Source organism: Mirounga leonina, unplaced genomic scaffold, assembly GCF_011800145.1.
Source record: "Mirounga leonina isolate KUSES-001 unplaced genomic scaffold, KU_Mleo_1.0 Mir_129, whole genome shotgun sequence".
NCBI classification, from domain to species: Eukaryota; Metazoa; Chordata; class Mammalia; order Carnivora; family Phocidae; genus Mirounga; species Mirounga leonina.
The window spans coordinates 43,416,061-43,439,053 of record NW_023270323.1 but is presented as its reverse complement, the minus strand read 5'-3'; the positions used below and the strand labels follow the sequence as shown (position 1 = coordinate 43,439,053).

The following is a 22,993-nucleotide window of genomic DNA, read 5'->3' as shown; positions in this document are numbered from 1 at the left end:
TACATAACTCTTTTACTCTGAGCAACTTGAGAAGAGTTCTGGAGCCAATTATGATAATTGTAATATAAATAGCCTCAAAAACAAAAGATATGATTTCTTTACTATCTCTTTAGATGTTTTGTTTTAGATATTTCATCAATCAGCTTGTCTATTAGGTTCCAAGGAAAACTTGCACTTACAATGGCAAAGGAGCATACAGGTTGTTACTTCAGAAAACCACTGGGTAAATCTGTTTTTACTTATGAGAATACAGATTCATTTGTAATATTATGAAGATGCATGAAAACACTGATACATGATCGACCAAAATATCTTCTATAATTTTACAATATATTCAAAGAAATAAGTGATTATGATACAACTTATATACAGGAAATAATTAGTCAGTAGTATGTTCATGTCCATGCAGAACAAATTTAAGTTTCTAAGGGGAAAGGGTAAATAAACTAAAACCGTAATACTTTTTTAAAAAATCATATGTCAAACATTTTCTGGCCAGTCAAATATTGCTTAGCATAGCTTAATCTATTCTCTGTTTTTGGAGAGAAAATATAGTTGTTCTATCTGCTGGTAATGACATAAATATTCACTCTAGCTGTATAGTAAAATTAATCATCATCATTTTTTTTAGTAATGATGCAAGTAGTTATAAAGACATGTTTCCATCTGCATAGTGATTGCATTTTACTTGAGTTCTAAACAAGATCACATAATACAATAATATAATGTTAACTATACATTTATATAAAATACAGTTATATGATATGAATAGTATGTCCAAGACCTTAATAGTGTCTATGTCTTAATATATTTTAACTCCATTCAGCCACTACTCTTATATCCAGGTACAATACCTGAGCATTTTATTTTTCTGTCAGAACGATTTCAAAGTTTTATTGGAAGATATTACAGTCCAAGGAGTCCAAATCCTGTTCCTGTTAAATTGGAGGCTTGGGGTTGCTAATGTCTCTCTCTCTCTCTCTCTCTCTCTCTCTCTCTCTCTCTTTGTCACACACACACACACACACACACATATTCATATCCATACAATTTTTTACCTCCTTGTAGATAACCAATTAAAACAAAAATTATTCAGATAGCTCAATAAAATATACATGGTTATCTCTAACTTAAATATAACACACTCTCAACCCTGATTTTTAAGCCATATTTATAATCTCTCTCCATATGTAACTTTGGGTTTTTCCAGAAGAGCAAAAAAAAAAAAAAAAAAGGTAAGAGAAAAAGCAATATTTGTTTATAGAAAATCATCATACATACCATGTTGTGTAACAAGTTTCTAAAATAACTTTCTCTTTAAAATGCAGAATTATCCAGAAAGTTCATCAGTGACATTCATTCGCTAAATTTAGTAGCAAAATCATTTTTACTCCATCTCCCAGGAACTGAACCTTTACTAGTTTCTACTATGCCAAGTCAAACAAGCCAAAACAAAACAAAACAAAACAAAACAAATCCAAAACTGAACTGCCTTCCATGCTTTCATACATAGACTCGTCTCATCCTATCTGAAAATAAGTGTATCTGACCAGAAAATAAAATGATGGTAAAATACCGCGCTTGTGTCCAGAGAAATGCCACTTACTTAACTTAGAATGGTTTTAAAAAAAAAAAAGAAAAGAAAAGAAAAGAAAAGAAATGAGGGGGAAGGGGGTTGATCCCAAAGAATAGTTTTAAGTCCTTGAATTTACTCACCAGCTTCCCAGATGCAGGGTCAGTAACAAGAACATCAGCCTCACCACTCTACTTTGACTCCACAGAAGAAAAGGGGAGAAGAGAAAAGCTTTCCAAGAACCCATCAGGATCGCTTTTCCGCTCAGTTCTCCAAGCTAGGACTTTTTCTCGCACCTCGGCAGCAGCCAGGAGAGGACGGCGGGGGAGAGTGGCAAGGCAGTACACCTCCCAACCAGGTAGGATGCGACTCCCCGCGGAATTGAGCCGGGGAGCCAATCAGACCCAGAGGATGCTGGCATAAATTATCTGAAAAAGAGTTGGGCCAATCTAAGGCCCAGGGAGGCGGGGCTTCTCCTACTAGAAATCGAGCCCAGTGGGGGAAAGGGCTCCGTCTTTCCAAAGAAAAACAGACCTCTCTCTCTCTCTCTCTCTCTCTCTCTCTCTCTCTCTCTCTCTCAGCCTCGGAGAAACGTTTGAGTGGCCTCGACAGAATCCCTCCCTAGGGGAAGAAGCCTCCTCTTCCCCCTGGCCTACCCCCCTGCCTGACACTATTTCGGGGGCCACTGCCTCTTTCTCTCCCGCGTTTGAATTCTGAATCCGCCTTCCCAGAGAGACCCGTGGCAAGCTTACATGCCTAATCGGTTTTCCCCAGGCTCACGAAGGTTCTGCTAATGTTTAATTATCGTTAATTGTGAGTGTTGGGCGGTGTCTCATTTCGCTTTGCAGTCCCAGCACCTGGCACAGTGCCCGGCACAAATGAGCTCTCAGGAGAGGCTGAATATCTAATTGAATGAATGAATGAGCGGGCTCGGTGCATTCCTGGTAATCACGTTTCCAACCCCCCTTTCGCTGCCTTTACGAGTGAAAGGACTGGCAGTCTCCTCTCCCAGGGCACCCAAGGATGCTCATGAATAATGCCCAGCAAGAACTATCGCATTTTACAGAAACATAAACAAAAATTCTATTTTAAAATGGTCCTTTTAGCCATAGGAGTTGGAGACCTATTACATGGGCAATCCTTGCTCTCTGCTCCCTCCCCAGTTGCCTTCCGGTTTGTTGAGCTCCGTGTTTGGTACCTAACTTCAGAGGCTCTGCTTTGAGTTTGCAGCAGAGCCCAACAGTTGCCATGGCAACCAGAAGCCTCTGGCAGCTTGAACAACTGTACAGGCGAAGACGGTGGTGGTGGTGGTGGTAGAAGCAGGCTGTCTCTGCCCAGCCGTCTTCTGCCTTTATGCTTTCCTCAATCCCTGCTTCCCACTGAAGCCACCTGGAGTTGGAGTCTTTGGCTGTCTCGCTGATCACCCCACAACCACCTGGAATTGACCAGATTCAGGGGTGAAGGGCAAGTAAAAACCACAGAGTTACTTGAGAGTATTTGTCTCCGGGCAAACAATTCAAGGCAGAAGTAACAGTGTTTGTGCATGAGCATAAGGTAACTGTTGCTACCTTATCTTCTGAAATCACTTAAAGGAACTGGATGGGGGTAACAAGGTTACAGATATTTCCTGGCCCAGAATAACAAATGGTGCAGTGCTGGGCTTTTCTCTTCTCTCTGACTGATTCTCCATCTTTTTGGTCTCCTCTGAAAATAGTATTGACCTCCTTGTCTTTCTTCTCCTACTAAACGTTAATTAGGCAGCATTATTCTCTTCAACAAAGCATGTTAGTCAAGGTAGCTCATACCAAATAATTTATTTAACAATAAAGTTTGTTATAATAGATTCCGAGGTGAATAAATTTAGTTAAAAGTTGAAGTCAATATAAATCTGAGTAGATTTTTTTTTTTTTTCTGCTTTAATTAAGAATGTGCTTTGGTGGGCGCCTGGGTGGCTCAGTCGGTTAAGCGTCTGCCTTCGGCTCAGGTCATGATCCCAGGGTCCTGGGATCGAGTCCCACATCGGGCTCCCTGCTCTGTGGGGAGCCTGCTTCTCCCTCTCCCACTCCCCCTGCTTGTGTTCCCTCTCTTGCTGTGCCTCTCTCTGTTAAATAAATAAATAAAATCTTAAAAAAAAAAAAAAAAGAATGTGCTTTGGATAACTATTTAACTGTTTCATTGGATGCCCACACTAATTCACTGATCTGATTAGCCAGTGAACTAGGAATTAATTCACTAGAAGTATGTAGTGAATAGCAAATACTTGCCTGGTTACTCTTTGCGTTATGCTAAGATTAGGTAAGATTTTTGCATATATTACTGGGGATATGATACTGCATAGTGTTATACAATAGTAGTTGATAGTTATTCCATCAAAAATTCTTAACAAGATTTCACTCTTACTGTTCCCATATATAACTGAAAGATGCTGAGAACAGTTAAGAGAAATTAATGGAGAGGAAAGGTGAAGGATATACCCTTGGGTGATTACATGTTGCCAGTTTACTTTTATGGAAGATAAAGGACTGGAGTAATTTCCAGACTGGGAAATTTCCTGTATTTTCCAAACTCTAGATTTTTGACAATTTTATGCTGAAATATTTTCAAATTTATCTCACTCCTTTCTTTCAAGCAATTTTATCTGACTATTTCTATCTCTTTGATTTTTTTCCTTTTTATAATATATATCTTCTGGGAAACTGATCCTATTTTGCTGTCATAGTTAATTATAATTCCCTGTAAACTGAGTAAAAGGGATCTGAGCCCTCCAGAACCCGAAGAAGGAATAATTATTTTGGATATCAGCCATGTCTTGACCCTGAGAGTCTGTCTCATTTGATTTAATAACCCGGGGGGGGGAGCGGTGACACATATTGTGAGTCCTGGAAAAAGCCAAGTAAGTATACTATACTTGTCAAAAAAAAAGCATAGTGTCTCACAGAGTAATACTCAAGAGAAAACAGATCAGGTGTCATGCATGATTCTAGGTTAGAAGGCCAGAAATTGCTACCGCTAAGGGACTGGAGAAAGCTCGCTGTCTTCCATTGTGGCAGTCATTTTCAACTCGAGTCATTTGACCCCATGAGACCTTTATCAATATCTGAAGATATTTTCAGTTGTCACAACTGGGGTGGGGGGGAGGCGTAAGCTACTGGCATTTAGGGTTAGAGTCCAGAGTTGCTGCTACACATTCTATAACTGAAAAGAAAGCTGTCCTACAACAAAGAATTATAAAAGTTCAAATTGTCAATAAACTGAAGTTGAGAACCCCTGCAATATGGATGAAGGAGATAGGTAACCACCATTCCACTGCACTTGATGATTTCCTTATACTTCTTAGAAGTCACCATTCCCCTTCTCCTTCCTTTGATAGGCTGAGCCACAACCACCATCACTCGTCTTGTGTCTAGCTCCAATGACTATCAACTCATGGTGCACAGCAAATTTCTGTTTTCCAGAATTTGTTCAGGTATCATCTTAGAATAAAATGTTTGAGATCCCTATTAAAAATGCAGATTCATGGGCTTCTACCTAGACCTAATAAGATTTTTAGCAAGAGCCTCTGGAAATCATGCATCAGAAAGTTTGAGAACCATTGTCCTATAATCATCTCACAATATAACCAGGGAGACAGTGACCTGATTATGTACATGCAACCCTGGCCCCAACAAACTCAGTTTTTGACATGATTCATCTGGTCATTATTAATTTATTCATTAAAAATATGTATTGAAAAATTCTGATGTCAGAGAGTATGCCTGGCCTTAAGAATACAATGGTGAACAAGACTTGCAACTTTGTGCCTCAGTTTCTTCACTTATAAAAAGGAGATAAGAATTCTATTTAGCTGATAGAGTTGTTTTAAGGATTAAATGGATTAATATATGGGGATCACTTTAAACAGTACATGTATGTAGAAATTACTCAAAAAAATGTCATTGTTGTTAACTCATTAAAAGTAGGTTTCAAATGTAATTTTTTCCTCCAGCCCTAAGTATAATACCTGGCACCAGGTAGTTATTTCTAGTAGCTACAGTCTAATAGGGAGAGTGGAGAGGATTAGGGGACACTGCTGTTCTCACCCCGCCCTCAACATTACCATGATTCCTGGCTTCTCCAGAGCTAGAAGACACTGGAGTCCTGTTCTGGTTCTTCCAATGCACTTTTCTTCAGATGGCCACAAACTGTACTTCAGTCAAAACAATAACAGGTTCCTAAATGTATCCCTCAGTATCATACTTGTTTTGCCTTGTCAGAAGCTCCTCCCTCAGCTTAGGAAGCTTTTCCTCCTCTTCATTTGCCTGCTCTCTTCATCCTTCCTAGTTAAGTTTAGGGCTTATTTTTCCCCCAAGCCCTTATTGCTTATTCACTCCATGCTAGTCTGTCGTATAGTCTGTCCTATAATAATAGTTAAAACCTACTGAATGTTTACTATGTGTCACCAGGCATTATACTTATCAGTTCTAAATTACAGGTGCATATAGTCCTCTGTTCACTTAAAGTAACCACTTCATATTTGTATCATAGAATATATCACCATTTTTGGAAACTATCTGGATTGCTGCCCAAACCGTCAGTTTTGTGTTTTTAAATTTTATACTGAAGAGTCATAGTGCTTATCAGACCTCATATTATAATATGTGTATATTTAATATCATGATAGTATGTGTATCTTTACCTTTCTCTCCCTAGAGTGTAGCTCAATGAAGGCAGAGATTTCACTTATTTTCATCACCCCCTTTGTCCAAAGCAGTGGCTAGCAAGTAATAGATGCTCAATACATATCTGCAGAATAATTAAGTATTCAATGTATAATCAAATGAATAAACACATTGATGGCTTTAATCCTTTTATATATTTCTGGAGCCCTTGAGGGATCTCTCTTCAACAGCGTAAGTCTCAGTGCCCATCGCCAAGTAGACAAAATCTAGATTGTGTTGCTTAACTTACTCCTTCCATGGGACCATGGGAATTAATTACTTTTCCTATATATAGGTCAATATGATCAAAATTAACAAACCACATCATCTTAATTTATATAATCAAGTTATTACTTAAACCGAAGAGAGGGCCAACACAAAGAGATTTCAAGACTGAAGGCACACTCTTTGTCAATCTGTCCAACCTCCTGAATCCTGTATGTGGTCTCTAGAATGCAGCTAAGAGAGGGAGTTCAGAACTGATCCTTGGTGGCAGACAGCAATGGATCTATAGCTTTTAACCCTAAGTCCATCCCATTTTTTTGTTTGGTTCTGTATTGTAATTCCTTAATATAGCTTTCTGCTGCTGGTTTTCTCTACTTTTTCTTGTTTATTCCCTATTTTCCATTCTATTGATTTCCCCACCAATATGCAAATATGCTCATGTATAACATTAAAATATGCATATACACATATTAACCTCATTTCCCACTCTGTCTTCCATGCTTATCACTTACTCCCATTAATAGCCATCCTTCCCTACTTCTTCCCCATTCATCACTCACCAAACTCTATGGTCTGCCTTCCGCCCCCATGACACCAATGCCTCTATGTTGCTAAATCCTGTAGATGTTCCACTTAGTCACTTTCTATGATCTTTCATCAGCACTTGATCCAGTTGACAATTTCCTTTCTCAAAACACTCATACATGTCATGATACCATGCTTTCCTGGTTTTTCTCATGCATCTTTAGCTAACTCTTTTTAAGCTTCTTTACATGTTTGTTCTATCTGGCCCCAACATTGTGGAATTGCTCAAATATCAGTTCAACTTCTTTTTGCATCACACTCTCATATTAAGCAACCTCATCTATTTCCCAGGCTCTCTATCTATATCATCTATATCTATATCTATATGTAACTTTTAAAAAAGGAAAGAGGCACTTGGATCGCTCAGTTATGTTAAGCATCTGACTTTTGATTTCAGCTCAGGTCATGATCTCAGGGTTGTGAGATCAAGCCCCACTTCGGGCTCTGCGTTCAACAAGGAGTCTGCTTGAGATTCTTTCTTTCCCTCTCCGTCTGCCCCTCCCCACCTAAAATAAATAAACAAACAAACAAACAAACAAACAAATAAATAAATAAATAAATAAATAAATAAAATATCTTTTAAAAAAATTAAAAGGAAATGATTCCTTTCAAATCACATTGCAAGTCTGGAATTTCTATTGGACTTCAGACACATATGTCCAACTAATACCAGCCTAGTCAAACTGAAACCTCACAGTTTTCCTCGATATACACATCATCTAATCTATCATGAACTCTTCAATATTCCCAGATCTTATCTCCCATGTATCCAGTGTAGATTGCAGTGACCATGGTCTCATAAATAAGACAGCCCTTGTTTAAACTTAAGATTGTCTACTACTAATTGTGTAAGAATAAGAAGCTTACTTATTTTTTAATACCTTAATTCCCATATGATTGCTGTAAAAATGAAATTAGTCAATGAATATAAAGCTCTTAGAACAGTGTCTGGCACATAGTAAGCGCTCAGTTAATCTTAATTATTGCTATTGTTATTATCATTCTCCAACTTCTTTCTATTTCTACTGCCAATTAATCCAAGCAGCCATCCTCTTTTACTTGGACTACTACAACACCTTCCATTTCCAGTCATACTTACCTCTGATTTATTTTTCATATAACTAGCAGATGGTAGAAAATTGACTATGTTCTGTGCAAATCATTCAATGATTTCCTATTGTAGGATAAAACTGTAATATTATTATTACGGCCTTTGAGACCCTCTAGCTTCTGGTCCTTCCCTTTCTCCCCTACTCCATCTTAGCACCTCTTTGCTTCTTTCAAAGTATTCCAGCCAGAATGAGCCTCTTTTGGTTTTTTCATTATTGTGACTCATTGATACCTTTGGGGTTTGCAGGTGATTTCTCCATGCCTGGATCACTCCATTCACCCTTCCCCCTTCATCTGGCTATTGTCCTCTTTTCAGTCTCAGATTAACAGGCAGATTTCCAAGCAAGCTCTAATTCCCCAATTTAAATTAAGTCCTCCATTATGCCATCCAATAGCACTCAGTACTTTTCCTTCCTTTCCTTTCCTTCCTCGGTACTTTTCCTTTCCTTCTTCAGTACTTTTTCTTCCTTCCTTCCACTTGCTATATTTTATAATTCACTGATTTATTTGATTTAAGAAACAGTCACTAAGCACTAGGGTTTCAAGCATTCTTCTATATACTAAAGATACCATAATAAACAAAACAGTTTCATACTCTCATGGAGCTAGCATTTTATTGAGCTCTCTGTAATATAAATTACATATATCTTCAATCTTAAACATATTTTCCATAAACATTTGTTTAATTTTTGTCTCTTATTTAGGCTGTTATTCCTTGATAACAAAAGACTTTATCTCTTCTTCTTTTTGCACACTGTCCCCAATGTCTGGTATCCTGCCCCATCAGAGCCATTTCCTGAATGAATAAATGAATGAAGGAATGAAAGTACAAGAAAGTTGGAATTACATAAGTAAACCCTTGTAAGCACCATGAATCATATAATTAAGTTATATTTGGAAAAAGATGAAATGTAGAATTAGGTCACATAAATTTAAATCCATCTACATTAATTATTTTTGTGATTTTTAGCAAGCCATGATATCTCTCAATTATCTCAGTAACCTAAGGTTTCTCAATTAGAAAATAGAGATGAAAATTACTCCTACCAAAACAGATATGAAGATTAAAAAAAAAACTTTAGTATTACTCTTTGTAAATCATTAAATGATATAGAAATATTCATTGTTGATATTATTATTATTATTTGATGATCAATACAAAATTATGTATTGATCATACATAATTGATTATGTATGATTATGTATAATTGATTAAACATATTGAATTTTGTTCAATATTGTTGAACAAAACAATATTGTTTTGGTAATTAAAGAAGGCATGACAAAGAAATACAAAATATCAAGAACTAACAATGACATAGTCTTACAGTTTTCTAAACATTGGATATCTTAATTTGTTTAGATATCTTAATTTATTGAAAGCCTGTAACAATCCTGGAAGACATTTACTATTACAATTCCTTTATTTTACAGATGGCAAAACTAAGCAGCAGAGATTTACTTCCCCACATCACATAGCAAGTAGGTGGTAGAGCTGAGATTTGAATCTAGGGATTCAGGTTTCAGAGCCCATTTTTTGACCTGCTACATGATATTGTCTTTTAGATGACCAATAAGTCATGATCTCAGCTTTAAAGGAAATCATCCATATGTCTGCCAAGACATCTTTCCCCTCTCAGGTTAACCAACACTGTTATTTAAGTGACTACATACTAGGGCATCATTATTGTGAAAATCTTTCATATTTTATTTTAAAGGGCCAGCCCATAAAAATGTCAAAGGTGGGAAAGAGTTTTAAAAAATGACCCTTAAGCAGCCATGTTTCAAAGGAATATAGTCCTGTTTAGGATATGAGACACTTACAGGAGAGAGATCCAGCACTTGGAGATTCAACAAAGCCTGACATTTAATGAAAAACCTAAAGGTCTTGATGGAGCTTTATTATATCAATTACTCATATAGTCTAATATATTTTATTTTAAAAATGCCTGGGGCGCCTGGGTGGCTCAGTTGGTTAAGCCACTGCCTTCGGCTCAGGTCATGATCCTGGAGTCCCAGGATCGAGTCCCGCATCGGGCTCCCTGCTCGGCAGGGAGTCTGCTTCTCCCTCTGACCCTCCCCCCTCTCATGTGCTTTCTCTCTCTCATTCTCTCTCTCTCAAATAAATAAATAAAATCTTTAAAAAAAAAAAATGCCTGGCTGGCAGGACTGGCATTGAAATAGTAGCCCCAGAGCATCTTTGAATGGGCCCTATCCAATACCTAACTCCCTTAAAATCTGGTTTATAGCCCGCAATATGTTTATTTGTGTGGTTTTGGCTAGCAACTAAAAAATAATATAGCTTCCTATAGCCATTAAGATCCAGAGGTCCTTCAACTTGTTTATTTCCCCCCTCTATTGTCTCCATGTAGCCCTTGGTCAGGCAAAAAACACAGCAACTACAGGTAAATACTGGGAAGCCATGTATGGTCTTCAACTCTCCTCTTAGCTGTGTGACGAGGTACCATGAACACCAAAAGAATTATTTTTATTGACAGAAATCTGGGGAGCCCTTATAAGTATAAATTCTAAGTTTGTTGGATCAGGGTGGAAGGATAATGCTGGATTTTCAAAATGTGTTAAATGAGCACATGTACTAAGCAAAGATTTTGGATTCAATATGTTTAATCAAGGGGCTAAGAGTATTTGTAGCAGTTTGCTTTAATGGTTGATTAAAGCTTTTACCCCAAGGTAAGAAATAATGAAGTTAAAACATTTGTGATACCGAAAAGTAGGTATCCAAAGTTTTAGGAAGAAATGGTTATTAGCAGAGATTTGTCCCACTCACCAACTCTAATCTGTGCACCTAAATTTCTCCAAGGACACTTCCTTAACTTTAATGTATTCCTCAGGGATGCTCCAGCAGCCTTGAAGAATTCTGGGGTGGCTATTACCTGTAGGCCAAGGATGACAGTGGCAAATGGTGCCATCAAACTGGATTCCCAAAATCCAATGGGGATAATGGGATCCCAGGGATTCCCTATATTCAGTGGGTGTGATAAAACCCCAGGACCGCAGGAGCTGAGTGGCAGCACTTAATCACTAGAATTAAATTATCACCATTGGATTTTGGGAATCCAGTTTGATGGCCTTCCTCTAAGAAACCCTGCCAACATTTATCAGAATGACTGTGTATTGTAGAAGTTGAATATCTAGACTGTGAGGCTCTAAGGCCCTGGTTCTGACTAACAAGCAATACCTGGAGATCCAAAATGCAACTGTAGTCCAGTAGCCATGGTAGATGTCTATAGAGATAACTGGATATATGGTTTGGTTACCACAGTAAGCCTGTGTGCACCTAAACCCATCATGTGATTTTATCCCAGCCATAAAATGCATGGTTGTGAGAAACAGACTCAGCAACTGACAGAAAACCAGATTTGTTCCTTGACTTGTGGAGAAAAACCCAGGTAAAAGCCACAGAACTACATTTATCTACCAAAATAAATAGGCAAAATGTAGTACCATACTTCTGCCACATCAAGGACTTAAAAGGTGTTGTTATCATGTGTTTTCATTGCTGGAATTTCCACAATCCCCTGACAAATAGTATTTAGCAGGTATTTTATTGGTGAAAACCATTAGAAGTTGACTTTTAGCTGAAAGGGTCAGCAATACACTGTTGCTGAGTTACCTCAGGGCTAAATCTAACATCCATCCTGAGGACATCATCTAGTCTAAAGGCACTTCAGTTGCCTTTCTATTGTATAAGACATCGTACTGTTCTGTCACATTGATGACACCATAATGCTTGGATCTGGTAAAAAAAGAAGGAACTATGCGAAACACCTTGATAAGACACATGCTAACTGAAGGTGGTAAAGAATTCCACAAAAATTCAGGGCCTTACAATCTTGATGAAATTTCTAGGGGTTCAATGGCCTGCACATGTTCAGATATCTCTGTGAAGGTGAAAGGAAATTTGCTGTATCAGATCCTTCCTATTACTAAGGAAGGAACAGAATGTCTCTGGATTTTGGAGGCAACAGATTCCTTATTCCGGTTTATTACTCCAACCCATTTGCCAGGTAACCTTAAAGTCTGTTCTTTATTAGTGCTTTTATTGTTTTTATCAGGACTCAGAAAAGAGAAAATTCGGTAAGTTTAGATTATTGCATAAGCTGCTCTACCATTTGGGCCACGGGATACTGCAAATCCAATTATGTTCGAAATGATGGTAGCAGATAGGGACACTCTATGGCACTGATGGACAAATTCCTATTGGTTAACCACAAAGTAGACTTTTAAGATTTTAGAGCAAAGCAGTGCCATGCTCTTCAGATTATTTTCTTCTTTTAAGAAATAGATTCTGGCTTGCTACTGGTCTATAGCAGAAAATGAACGCTTTCTATGAGCCACCAAGTTACCATACAACCTGAGCTACCCTTCACCAGTTGGTATTGTTGGGCATGGACAGAAGTCTATTAACAAATGAAAGCAACACACATGAGATCAGGCTTGAGTGAAGCATGAAGGCATAGATAGATTAAGTTACATGAGCAAATGGCTCAGATGCCTATGGCCCATAATCCAGCTCCATTACCCCTCTCTCTCAATCATTATCCTTAGAACCCCATTAGGAGTTTCCTATGACTAGTAACTGAGGAAGGAAAAATCAGGCCTTATTTACAAGTAGCTCTGTAGGATTGACTAGAACCACCCCAAAGCAGACAACAGCAGCTCCACAGTTTCACTCCATGATGCCTCCAAATAAAGTGGGGAAGAAAAGTCCTCCCAGTAGGCAGAACTTGTGAGTAGTATAACTATTTTGTTAAGTTTTTTTTTTTTTTTTTCCTGAAGTGAGAGATGGTCAGAGGCAGGATCCACACTGATTGCTAAGTTGTGACTAAAGGTCAGAGATTGGAAGGAACACATAGGAAAAATCGTGACAGGAAGAAATGGGAAGAGATATCTGGATAGATATCTCTGAATGAGCACAGAATATCAAGATATTTTTTGATCCATCTATGAATGCTCACCAAGGAGTAGTTTCAGCAGAATAAGATGTTTATAATCACATGAACAAGATGATGTCTTGTATGAGTATCAGCCTCCTTCTCCAGCCACCCTTGTCCTTACAGACTGTCTCTTACATAAAGTGGATATGGCAGCAGGGATGAATGTTATGCATAGTACCAACAACATAGATTCAACAAATGTAGTCTGACTTACAATTTCCCAGTTGTTTTTTTTTTTAATATTTTACTTATTTATTTGAAAGAGAGAGAGAACACGAGCTTGGGGAGGGGAAGAGGGAGAAGCAGACTCCCTGCTGAGTAGGGAGCCTGATGCAGGGCTCCACTGATCCCAGGCCACCAGGCACCCAAACAATTTCCCAGCTTTTTAATAACAGATACTAATACTTAGCTCCCAATATGGTACCATTCCCCAGGGACATCAACTAGCTGCCTGGGAAGAAGTTGATTAAATGGGACCCTTCCAAGGATGCCATTTTCTTCTGCAAGTTAGCTGAGTTGTCAGGATGGGAGGTTGTGAAAAACACCCCAGTTTCCAATTTTTCTTCACTTTCTATCCTTTCACTTCTTCCACAATTGCTATTTGGTCCTACCCACAAAATTCTACAGAAGGCTGACTCATTTTTTGCAAAAGTAAAAGGTCCAAATTACAAAGTCTCCAAGAGTATTTGAAAATAAACAAGGTCTAATGTGTTGAGTCACAGTATTGAAGTATTTTTACATTAAAATCTTTATGGACAGATCTCACATGACACAGCAATCATCATCTGATATCTACATCTGCTTTTCTGTAATTCTATGCTGTATTTGTATTCCATTTATAGCAGTTTGTATTTTATATTATGGTGTTTGTCACTAAATGGTAAACTCTCTATGGCAAAGACTCTCGTTTTTGTCTTCGTGTTCCTAATATCTGGCTATAGTGGGCACACTATAACTGTTGAGTGAAAAAGAGTGAATTTTTTAATTATCTGTCAGTATGTATATCTACAGAAATGAGAACAACATTTAAGTCATAAAAACATAATTAAGAATTGGAGACTTGTTACAAACTTGGGTGCATAGGATGGGATATATAAAGGTTAATATGAGGAGAGTTTTCTCATCAGAAATAGAGATGGTACAAGGATTTGATGCAAGTTGAGCCCTTCAGAATTGTGTATACTGCATTTTTGTTCATCAAAACAAGACTTGAAAGTTTATCAGGGAAATTGTGTCAGATTCCATGGGTAAAAAAGAGGAATATATTTGTCTGGATATACAGGGTAGTGGTATAGACCAGGAGTATGGACAATTAATTACTGAAGCAAATTATGAGGCAATGAATATAGAACCAAATTTATATTAAAATACTTTATAAGTAGAGTAGATGGGAAGGAAAAAATTTACAAAACATATATGCATAATATTTTAAGGATTTCTCTAATATTGAATATTTGATTAGTGCTGATTCTTAAAGGTCTTTATAGTATTAATTTCAGTGATATTTTTCCCATCAAAAAATTATGAACATCTGTGTGTTATTCTCTGAAAATTATATTTTATTTTATTATTTTATTATTAGTTCTCTAAAGTCAGTATTTCACTTGGTAATGGTTTCTTCCTTATTGCTAAAGGCATCTATAAATTATTCTGCCCAGAACGAATGTTTAAAATGGTTATGAAGGCATGGAATTTTCTGCCATGGTCTTTAGAAATAAATTTATCATTGGCAATTTTTTGCATTGAAAAGAAGTTTAACATAAAGAACATTTAGATAATCTCATGCCTTTATAAACATTGAAAAGTAACACAGGACTTACTAAGTTTTGAACCATATTTCTAAACCTACCTATTTAACAGAAGAACCTAGTGGAGCACTTAAAAATAGAAATTCTGTACAATCTGATTCAGAGTTTCAGTAGGTAAAATCCTGAAATTTATAAGAAACCTCTCAGTAGATACATAAGTAAAGGATATGAGAACCTGCATAAAAATCACCAAATACAATGTCAAAATGCATTTGGTACATATTTGTTCAGTGAATATACAAGTAAACTACTGCTTTGCTAAATTTATCACCTTCCTAAGAATGTTAAAATAGTTCCAAGAACTTAGCATGTATTTATAAGCCATTATAATAGTGATCCTTCTCTTAGGGTTTGGTGACCTCATAATGAAAGGACGGTTGGGATTCACAGTCTTTGAACTCCTTTTTACACAAATAAAATACATGCTTCCCCACCCCCCACAGCCCCAGAAGAAGTTCCATCTCATTCTCATTGATTCAGCAAATATGTGACTACCTACAGGGATCCTTATTTCCTTCCCTCAAAGGTTAAGGGCTATTGGCCTAAAGTACTCATACAGCTGTTGATTTGCATGTATGCTGATCTTTCCTCTAAGCTTACCACCAACATCATTTAAATTTTAAGCATAGTGCAATTACCATGAACTCATAAACCCTTAGAATAAAAAGAATACGTGTGATCGAGAAAGAAAGTCAGACAATAAGACTTATCCACATTAATTTACACATGGAATAGCCACAGAAGTTTTGGGTTTTTGTTTTTGTCTTTTTTCCATAAAGGAATTTAAGATAGAGATTGGTACTTTGAGATCATTTCATTAACTTCAACCCTCTTCTAGAGTTTAGTTACCTGCATTGCAAGAACTTTCTGTTGACAGGGTGGAAGGTCATAGGTTTGATGTCCTTGTAGTCCATGTTATTTCAATCTGTCTAGTAGCTTCAGTCTTTGTGGGTTTAAAGTTGTTTAGTCAACCAAACAAGGACAGTATAGATTGAATTGATCAATGTCACCTTGAAGGGAGGTTAAAAGACTTTTTTGCAAGACAGTGAAATACACGAACAAGGAGAGAAAGTTTACTAATATGCTAAATGACAGAATTAAGTTTTGAAAAACCTTGATGCAGAAATGAATATAAAGAACATCATTTAAGTTATTTTAAATCATGGTAATTGAAGTATAATCTACAAATGGTAAAATTTTCTATTTAGGTGAAAAATTACATGGGTTTTAAAAAATGGATACAGTTGTGTAACCACTGTTGCTATGAAGATATAGAATATTCCAATTACTACAAAGTTTCCCCATGCACCTTTGTAGTTAGTCCATGTCACAACCAGCCCTGGAAATTATTGACTTGATTTCTACCTCTATACTTTGCCTTTTCAGAATGTAATATAAATAGAACCATAAAGTATGCAATCTTGTGTGTCTGTGTCTTTCATTTTGCATAATAAATTTAAGATTCTACTTTATTAGGTGTTATTGATATTATGTTCCTTTATTGCTAAACAATATTTAATTGTGTGACTGTATCAAGATTTATTTATTATTCACCAGTTGATGCATGTTTCTTAATGCATAGAATTACTACTATAAACATTTGTATATACGTCTTTTTCTGGATATATGTCTTCATTCTCTTAGCTAGATGACTGGGAGGGAGATTGCTGGTTGCATATTATATTATTATACTATATTATTTATATTATATTATCGATATTATATTATTTTCATATTACATCTATATTATGTTACATACATAATACGTGCATCTTATATATTATATATGAAGTGCTAAATTGCTCTCCAGAGTGCTTTCCTGAATGCAATGTATAAGAATGGTTCTGCATCCTTGTCATCACTTGGCATTGCCATTTTTTTAGCCATGCTAATATGTGTGTAATGAATCTCATTTGGGTTTTCATTTGCATTTCCCCAATAAATAATGATACTGAGCTTCCTGAATGTGTTTGTTTGCCATCCATATCTCTTTTATAAGGAAGAGTCTGTTCAATTCTTTTCTACTTTTAGTGGATGTATTAGTAGTATTATTATTATTGAATTGTGAGAGTTCATACAAGCTTTTTAATGGATATAGGCATACTGTGCTTCCTAGATACTGTGTTTTTTACAAATTGAAGTTTTGTGACAACTCTGCATCAAGCCAGTCCATTTGTGCCATTTTTCCAACAACATTTGTTCACCTTATGTCTCTGTGTCACATTTTGGTAATGCTTGTAATATTTCAAATTTTTGCTTATCATTATATTTGTTATGGTGATGTTACTATTGTAATTGTTTTGGGACTCCATAAACCGTGCCCATATAAGATGGCAAATTTAATCGATAAATGTTGTGTGTGTTCTGACTGCTCCACCAACTGGCCATTCCCTCTCCTTTCTCCTCTCTTCATGACTCCCTATTCCCTGAGATACAGCAATATTAAAATTAGACCTTACAATGGTCTCTAAGTGTTTATGTGAAAGAAAGAGCTGCATGTCTCTCACTTTAAATCAAAAGCTACAAATGATTAAACTTAGTGAGGAAGGCATGTTGAAAGCCAAGATCGATGGAAAGCTAAGCTTCTTGTGCCAAGCTGTGAATGCAAAGGAAAAGTTCTCAAAGGAAATGAGAAGTTCTATTCCAGTGAACACATGAATGGTAAGAAAGAGAAACAGCCTTACTGCTGATGTGGAGAAAGTTGGAATGGTTTGAATAGACCACGAATCACAATATTCCCTTAAGCCAAAGGCTAATCCAGAGCATGGCCCTAACTCTTCTCAACTCTATACGGGCTGAGGGTGGTGAGGAAGCTGCCGAAAAGGTTGAAGCTAGCAGAGGTTGAGTCATGAGGTTTAAGAAAAGAAGCCATCTCCAGGCCATAAAGGTGCAAGTGCTGATATAGAAGCTGCAGCAAGTTATTCAGAAGATCTAGCCAAAATAGTTAATGAAGGTAGCTACGCTAAACAACAGATTTTCAATAGAGATGAAACCGCCTTGTCTTGGAAGAAGATGCCATCTCGGACCTTTAGAGCTAGAGAGGAAAAGTCAATGGTGGTTCAAAGTTTCAAAAGACAGGCTGACTCTCCTGTTAGGGGCCTAATGCAGCTGGTAACTTCAGGTTGACACCAAGACTCATTAACACTCCGAAAGTCCTAGGGCCCTTAAGAATTATGCTAAGTTGGCTCTGCCTGTGCTCTGTAAATGACACAACAAAGCCTGGATGACAGCACATCTGTTTACAACATGGTTTACCGAATATTTTAAGCCCACTGTTGAGATCTGCTGCTCAGAAAAAGAGATTTATGTCAAAATATTACTGCTCAGGGCTGCCTGGATGGCTCAGTTGATAGGACATGTGACTCAGGGTTGTGAGTACAAGCCCCACATTGTGTGTGGAGATTACTTAAAAAATGGTATCTTAAAAAAAATAAAAAACAATATTACTGCTTGTTGACAGTAAACCTAGCTACCCCAGAGCTCTGATGGAGATGTGTAACAAGATTAATGTTTTCATGCCTGCTAAAACAACATCCATTTTGGAGCGAAGAATAATTTCAACTTTAAAGTCTTATTGTTTAAGAAATATACATTTTATAAGGCTATAGTTGCCATTAGGTAGTGATTCCTCTGATGGTGAGTAAGCTGAAAATCTTCTGGAAGGATTCACCATTCTAGATGCCATTAAGAATATTTGTGATTCATGGGAAGAGGTCAAAATATCAACATGACCAGGAGTTTGGAAGAAGTGAATTCCAATCCTCATGGAGGACTTTGAGGGGTTCAAGACTCAGTGGAGGAAGTAGCTGCAGATGTGGTAGATGTAACAAGAGAACTAGAATGAGAAGTGGGGCCTGAAGATGGGACTGAGCTGCTGCAATCTCATAAGAAAACTTTAATGGGTGAGGAGTTCCTTCTTAGGGATAAGCAAAGAAAGTGGTTTCTTAAGATGGAATCTACTTCTGGGGCACCTGGGTGGCTCAGTTGGTTAAGCGCCCAACTCTTGATTTCGGCTCAGGTCATGATCTCAGGGTCCTGAGACTGACCTGGCATCCAGGTCTGTGCTCAGCACGGAGTCTGCTTGAGATTCTCTCTCTCCTGGTGAAAATCTGCAAAGACTGTTAAAATGACAGCAAAGCATTTAGAATATTACATAAGAGTGACAGGATTTGGGTGCCTGGGTGGCTCAGTTGGTTAAGCGACTGCCTTCAGCTCAGGTCATGATCCTGGAGTCTCTGGATCGAGTCCCGCATCGGGCTCCCTGCTCGGCAGGGAGTCTGCTTCTCCCTCTGACCCTCCTCCCTCTCATGCTGTCTCTCATTCTCTCTGTCTTAAATAAATAAATAAAATCTTTAAAAAAAAAAAAAAAGAGTGACAGGATTTGAGAGGACTCCAATTTTGAAAGAAGTTCTACTGTGGGTAAAGTGTTATCAAACAGCATTGCATGCTACAGAGAGATTGTTCACAAAAGAATCAATAGATATAGCAACCTTCATTGTTGTCTTTTTTTTTTCATTGCTGTCTTATTTTAAGAAATTGCCACAGCCACCCAACCATCAGCAATCGCCACCTTGATGTCAGCAGCCGTCAACATCGAGACAAGACCCTCCACCAGCAAAAAGGTTACAACTCACTGAAAGCTCAGATGATGGTTAGTGGTTTTTAGGAACATAGCATTTCTTAATTAAGGTGTGTACCTTGTGTTTTGAAACATAATGATATTGCACACTTAATAGACTACAGTATAGTATAAACATAACTGTTATATGCAGTGGGAAACCAAAAAACTCATTTAACTCACTTTAGTGCAGTGGTCTGGAACCAACTTGCAGTATCTCTGAGGTATGCCTGTATAGGGTTTGTAACTATTTTCTCCAAGTGTGTAATTTGTCTTTTTATTTTCTTTAGTTCTTTGAAGACTAAAAATTTTTAAGGTTGATGAAGTGCAGTTGTCAATTCAGTTTTCTTTTATGGTTTCTGCTGTGTGTGTCCTGTCTAAAAACACTTTGCCTATTCCAAAGTCAAAAAGATTTTCTCGTATGACTTCTCTAGATGTAGTTGTAGGTTTTGTGTTTAATTTTATGATTCAATTTGTGTTAAATTTTCTTTATTTTGCTAATTATGCATCAAATCTTCTTTTTTGTCTGTAGATACCCAATTGGTGCATCACCATTTGTTGGAAAGACTATCCTTTTCCCATTGAATTACTTTGCCATCTTCTGGTGGAAATTAATTTCTAATAGATATGAAGTCCTATTTCTGAACTCTCTATTCTGGTCCAGTGATCTACATGTCTATCCTTATGCCAATATCAAATTTCCTGGATTACTGTAGATTTAAATCTTGAAATCAAGTATTGGGAGTTCTTCTACTTTATTCTTTATTTTCAAAAATTATTTGACTATTTTAGGTTTTTTACATGCCTATAAATATTTTAGAATACACTTTTCAATCTATAACAAAACCAAACAATCCCCCCCCCCCCCCCACCAAAAGAAAACACTGCTGGGATTTTGTTTGAAATTGTGTTGAATCCACAAATCAATTTGGGCTCATTGATATTTTAACAATACTGGAAGATATATTTTTATGTACAATTCTGCTTCCCGTTTTTTTATTTTTTTTCCTCCAGTGGTGTGATGATGGAAATCAATTGCCTTTTGGCTTGCATCATTTCTAGTCAATAAGTTTAAGACAATTTCTATATTTTTCTTGGTACATTAAGTGTCCTTTTTTTCTCTTGATTGCATTTAAGGTTTTCTTTTTCTCCTTTTCTCCCCATATTTTGAATAAGATGTGCCTAGGTGGGTGGGTTTTGGTTTGTTTTCTTAGTATATATTCTGATGGGGGTTCTATGCTCTTCTTGGCGATTATATCTTCAAATATTTTCTCTGTACCCCAATTTTCTCTCCTCCTTCTGGTCCTCCAATTACATGTATGCTTGCCTGTTTCCTATCGTTTCTCTGCTCTGGGATTCTCTCTTTTTTTCTTTTCTCTCTTCTTTTGTGTCCAATCTAATAATAAACCCATTAAAAGAATTCTTCATCTCTGATAGTGTTTTTTAAAACTCTAGCATTTTTATTTTACTTTCTTAAATTATCCTACATTTTGTTAAATTTCCTCATACATATATATTATCTACCTTTTCTAGTATCTCCGGTAATATTAATTTTAATTATTTTAAAGTCCCTATCTCATAGTCAAATATCAGACCATTTCTGAGTCTGATTTCATTGATTACTTTATCTCTTGACAATAATTTTAATTTTTTGTCTTACATCTTTGTGTGTCTCAATTTTTAAGTAAATATCAGGCATTGTATATACAATGATAAAGACTAAAAATAATATTTATTATTGGAAATAGGCACGCTCTTAGTGTAGGGGATGTGCTTATTTAGTTCATAGCTGAACACAATTTGGGTTTTGTTATGGTTACCTTTAGGGATACTATGATGGTTAACGTTATATGTCAATTTGACAGGGCTAAGAGAGAGCTGGTAAAATATTTTTCCCAGGTGTGCATCTGTGAGGACTGGTCCAGAAGAGATTAGGGTTTGAACTGGTAGACTGAGTAAAGAAGATGACCAATGGAAGTAGGCATCATCTAATCTGTTGAGGACCTGAATAAAACAAAAAGGCAGAATAAGGCAAGGCAAGATTCATCTGCTTTCTCTGCTTGAGCTGGGACATCCCTCTTCTCCTGTCCTAGGACATCAATGCTTCTAATTCTTGAACTTTTGGGCTGAATGTGAGACTTCGGGCCGTTGGACTCAGATTAGGATGTACACCATTGGGTCTCCTGGTTTTCAGGCTTTTGGGTTTGAACTGAAACTGCGCCACTGGCTTGGGCCTCCAGTTTGGAGATGGTAGATCATCGGAATTCTTAATCTCCATAATAGCATGAGACAGTTTCTCATAGTAAATCTTTTCCTACACATCTGTGTGTATATATATATATATACACACACACATATATCTTATTAATTCAGTTTCTCTGAAGAACCCTGACTAATATAGATACATAGTCTTCAAATTCCTCTAGAACTGGGCTGTTGTTACCTTGTATATAAAGCAAGGAGTAGAGTGCTAGACTTTTTTTTAGTGTTTCTGCTCCCTTTTCAACTTTAACCAGTTTTGCACACCTGCATTCCAAGTAGGATCTTTCTACACATTTTTGCCTTTTCTCAAGTGCCAGACCGTTGATGCTTGTTTGGCACTTGAACCGTGAGCTGGGCACAGATGGTGGTTTGCTATTTCCCCGGTGCAGTCTCAGTCTTGACTAACCCTGTATTACTAGACTTTGGAGTAGGGCTTTCTGGGCATTTATTCTCTTCCTCCTTGTGACAGCCAAACTCTTCCTTCTATGTATGGTTAGTCTTGGGGGAGCGTCCCCTGTTTTTTCCCAGTGGTACCAAATGTATGCTTCATTATACATAGAATTTTGAGCCCCAGTCTCCTAGTCCTCTCTTAAGGGGTAGAAATTTTTGCTTTTACTCCTCCCCCAGAAGCAATAAGTCTTTTTCTGCATCCCGATGTGCAACTGTTTGTTGCCTCTTTCCTAGTGGTGTGAAGTCTCTTAGTTCGCTGGAAAGAAGGGTCCAGGAAGGCAGGCAGGGCTTTGAGGTTGTCACCACCATGTCACCCTCTGGTTTCCTATCGTCATGTATACCAGCACCACAAAGTACAACTTTCTCCAGTTTTGTTTTGTTTTGTTTTGTTTTTATCTTGTCCTCAACCTTTCTTGTGAAAATAAGAGGAAGTCCTGTTAAGAAGAGCTTCCTAGTTAACATGGACTCCCATTTTATCCGGGGCCCCCAGTGATTCCAAACTGGTATGTTAGCCTGATTTACCTTTAATTATTCTTTTTTTTTTTTTAATTTCTTCTTACTCAGTTGTATGGTGATCTCCTCTTTCTTCTAAGCTTTGCCAAAAGTGAAACAGTTCTATGTCACCTCTGTCCTCTTTGGGAATTTGTTTACATAGTTGCCTTTACCCCTTAGCAATCTGATGGGATCAAAGAAAGTATTGATTTTGT

At 37.2% G+C, this 22,993-nt stretch overlaps 1 protein-coding gene across 1 annotated transcript in view; it reads right to left on the bottom strand.

The window, feature by feature from the left end:
- Window positions 1-2,236, bottom strand: part of GABRG1 (gamma-aminobutyric acid type A receptor subunit gamma1) — a 75,138-nt gene extending 72,902 nt beyond the window's left edge. The window contains exon 1 of the mRNA XM_035004418.1: window positions 1,717-2,236. Coding sequence (XP_034860309.1) covers window positions 1,717-1,820 — 104 coding nt within the window. The 5' untranslated portion in view covers window positions 1,821-2,236. The remainder of the gene's footprint in view (window positions 1-1,716) is intronic.
- Between the last annotated feature and the right edge of the window lie 20,757 nt (window positions 2,237-22,993).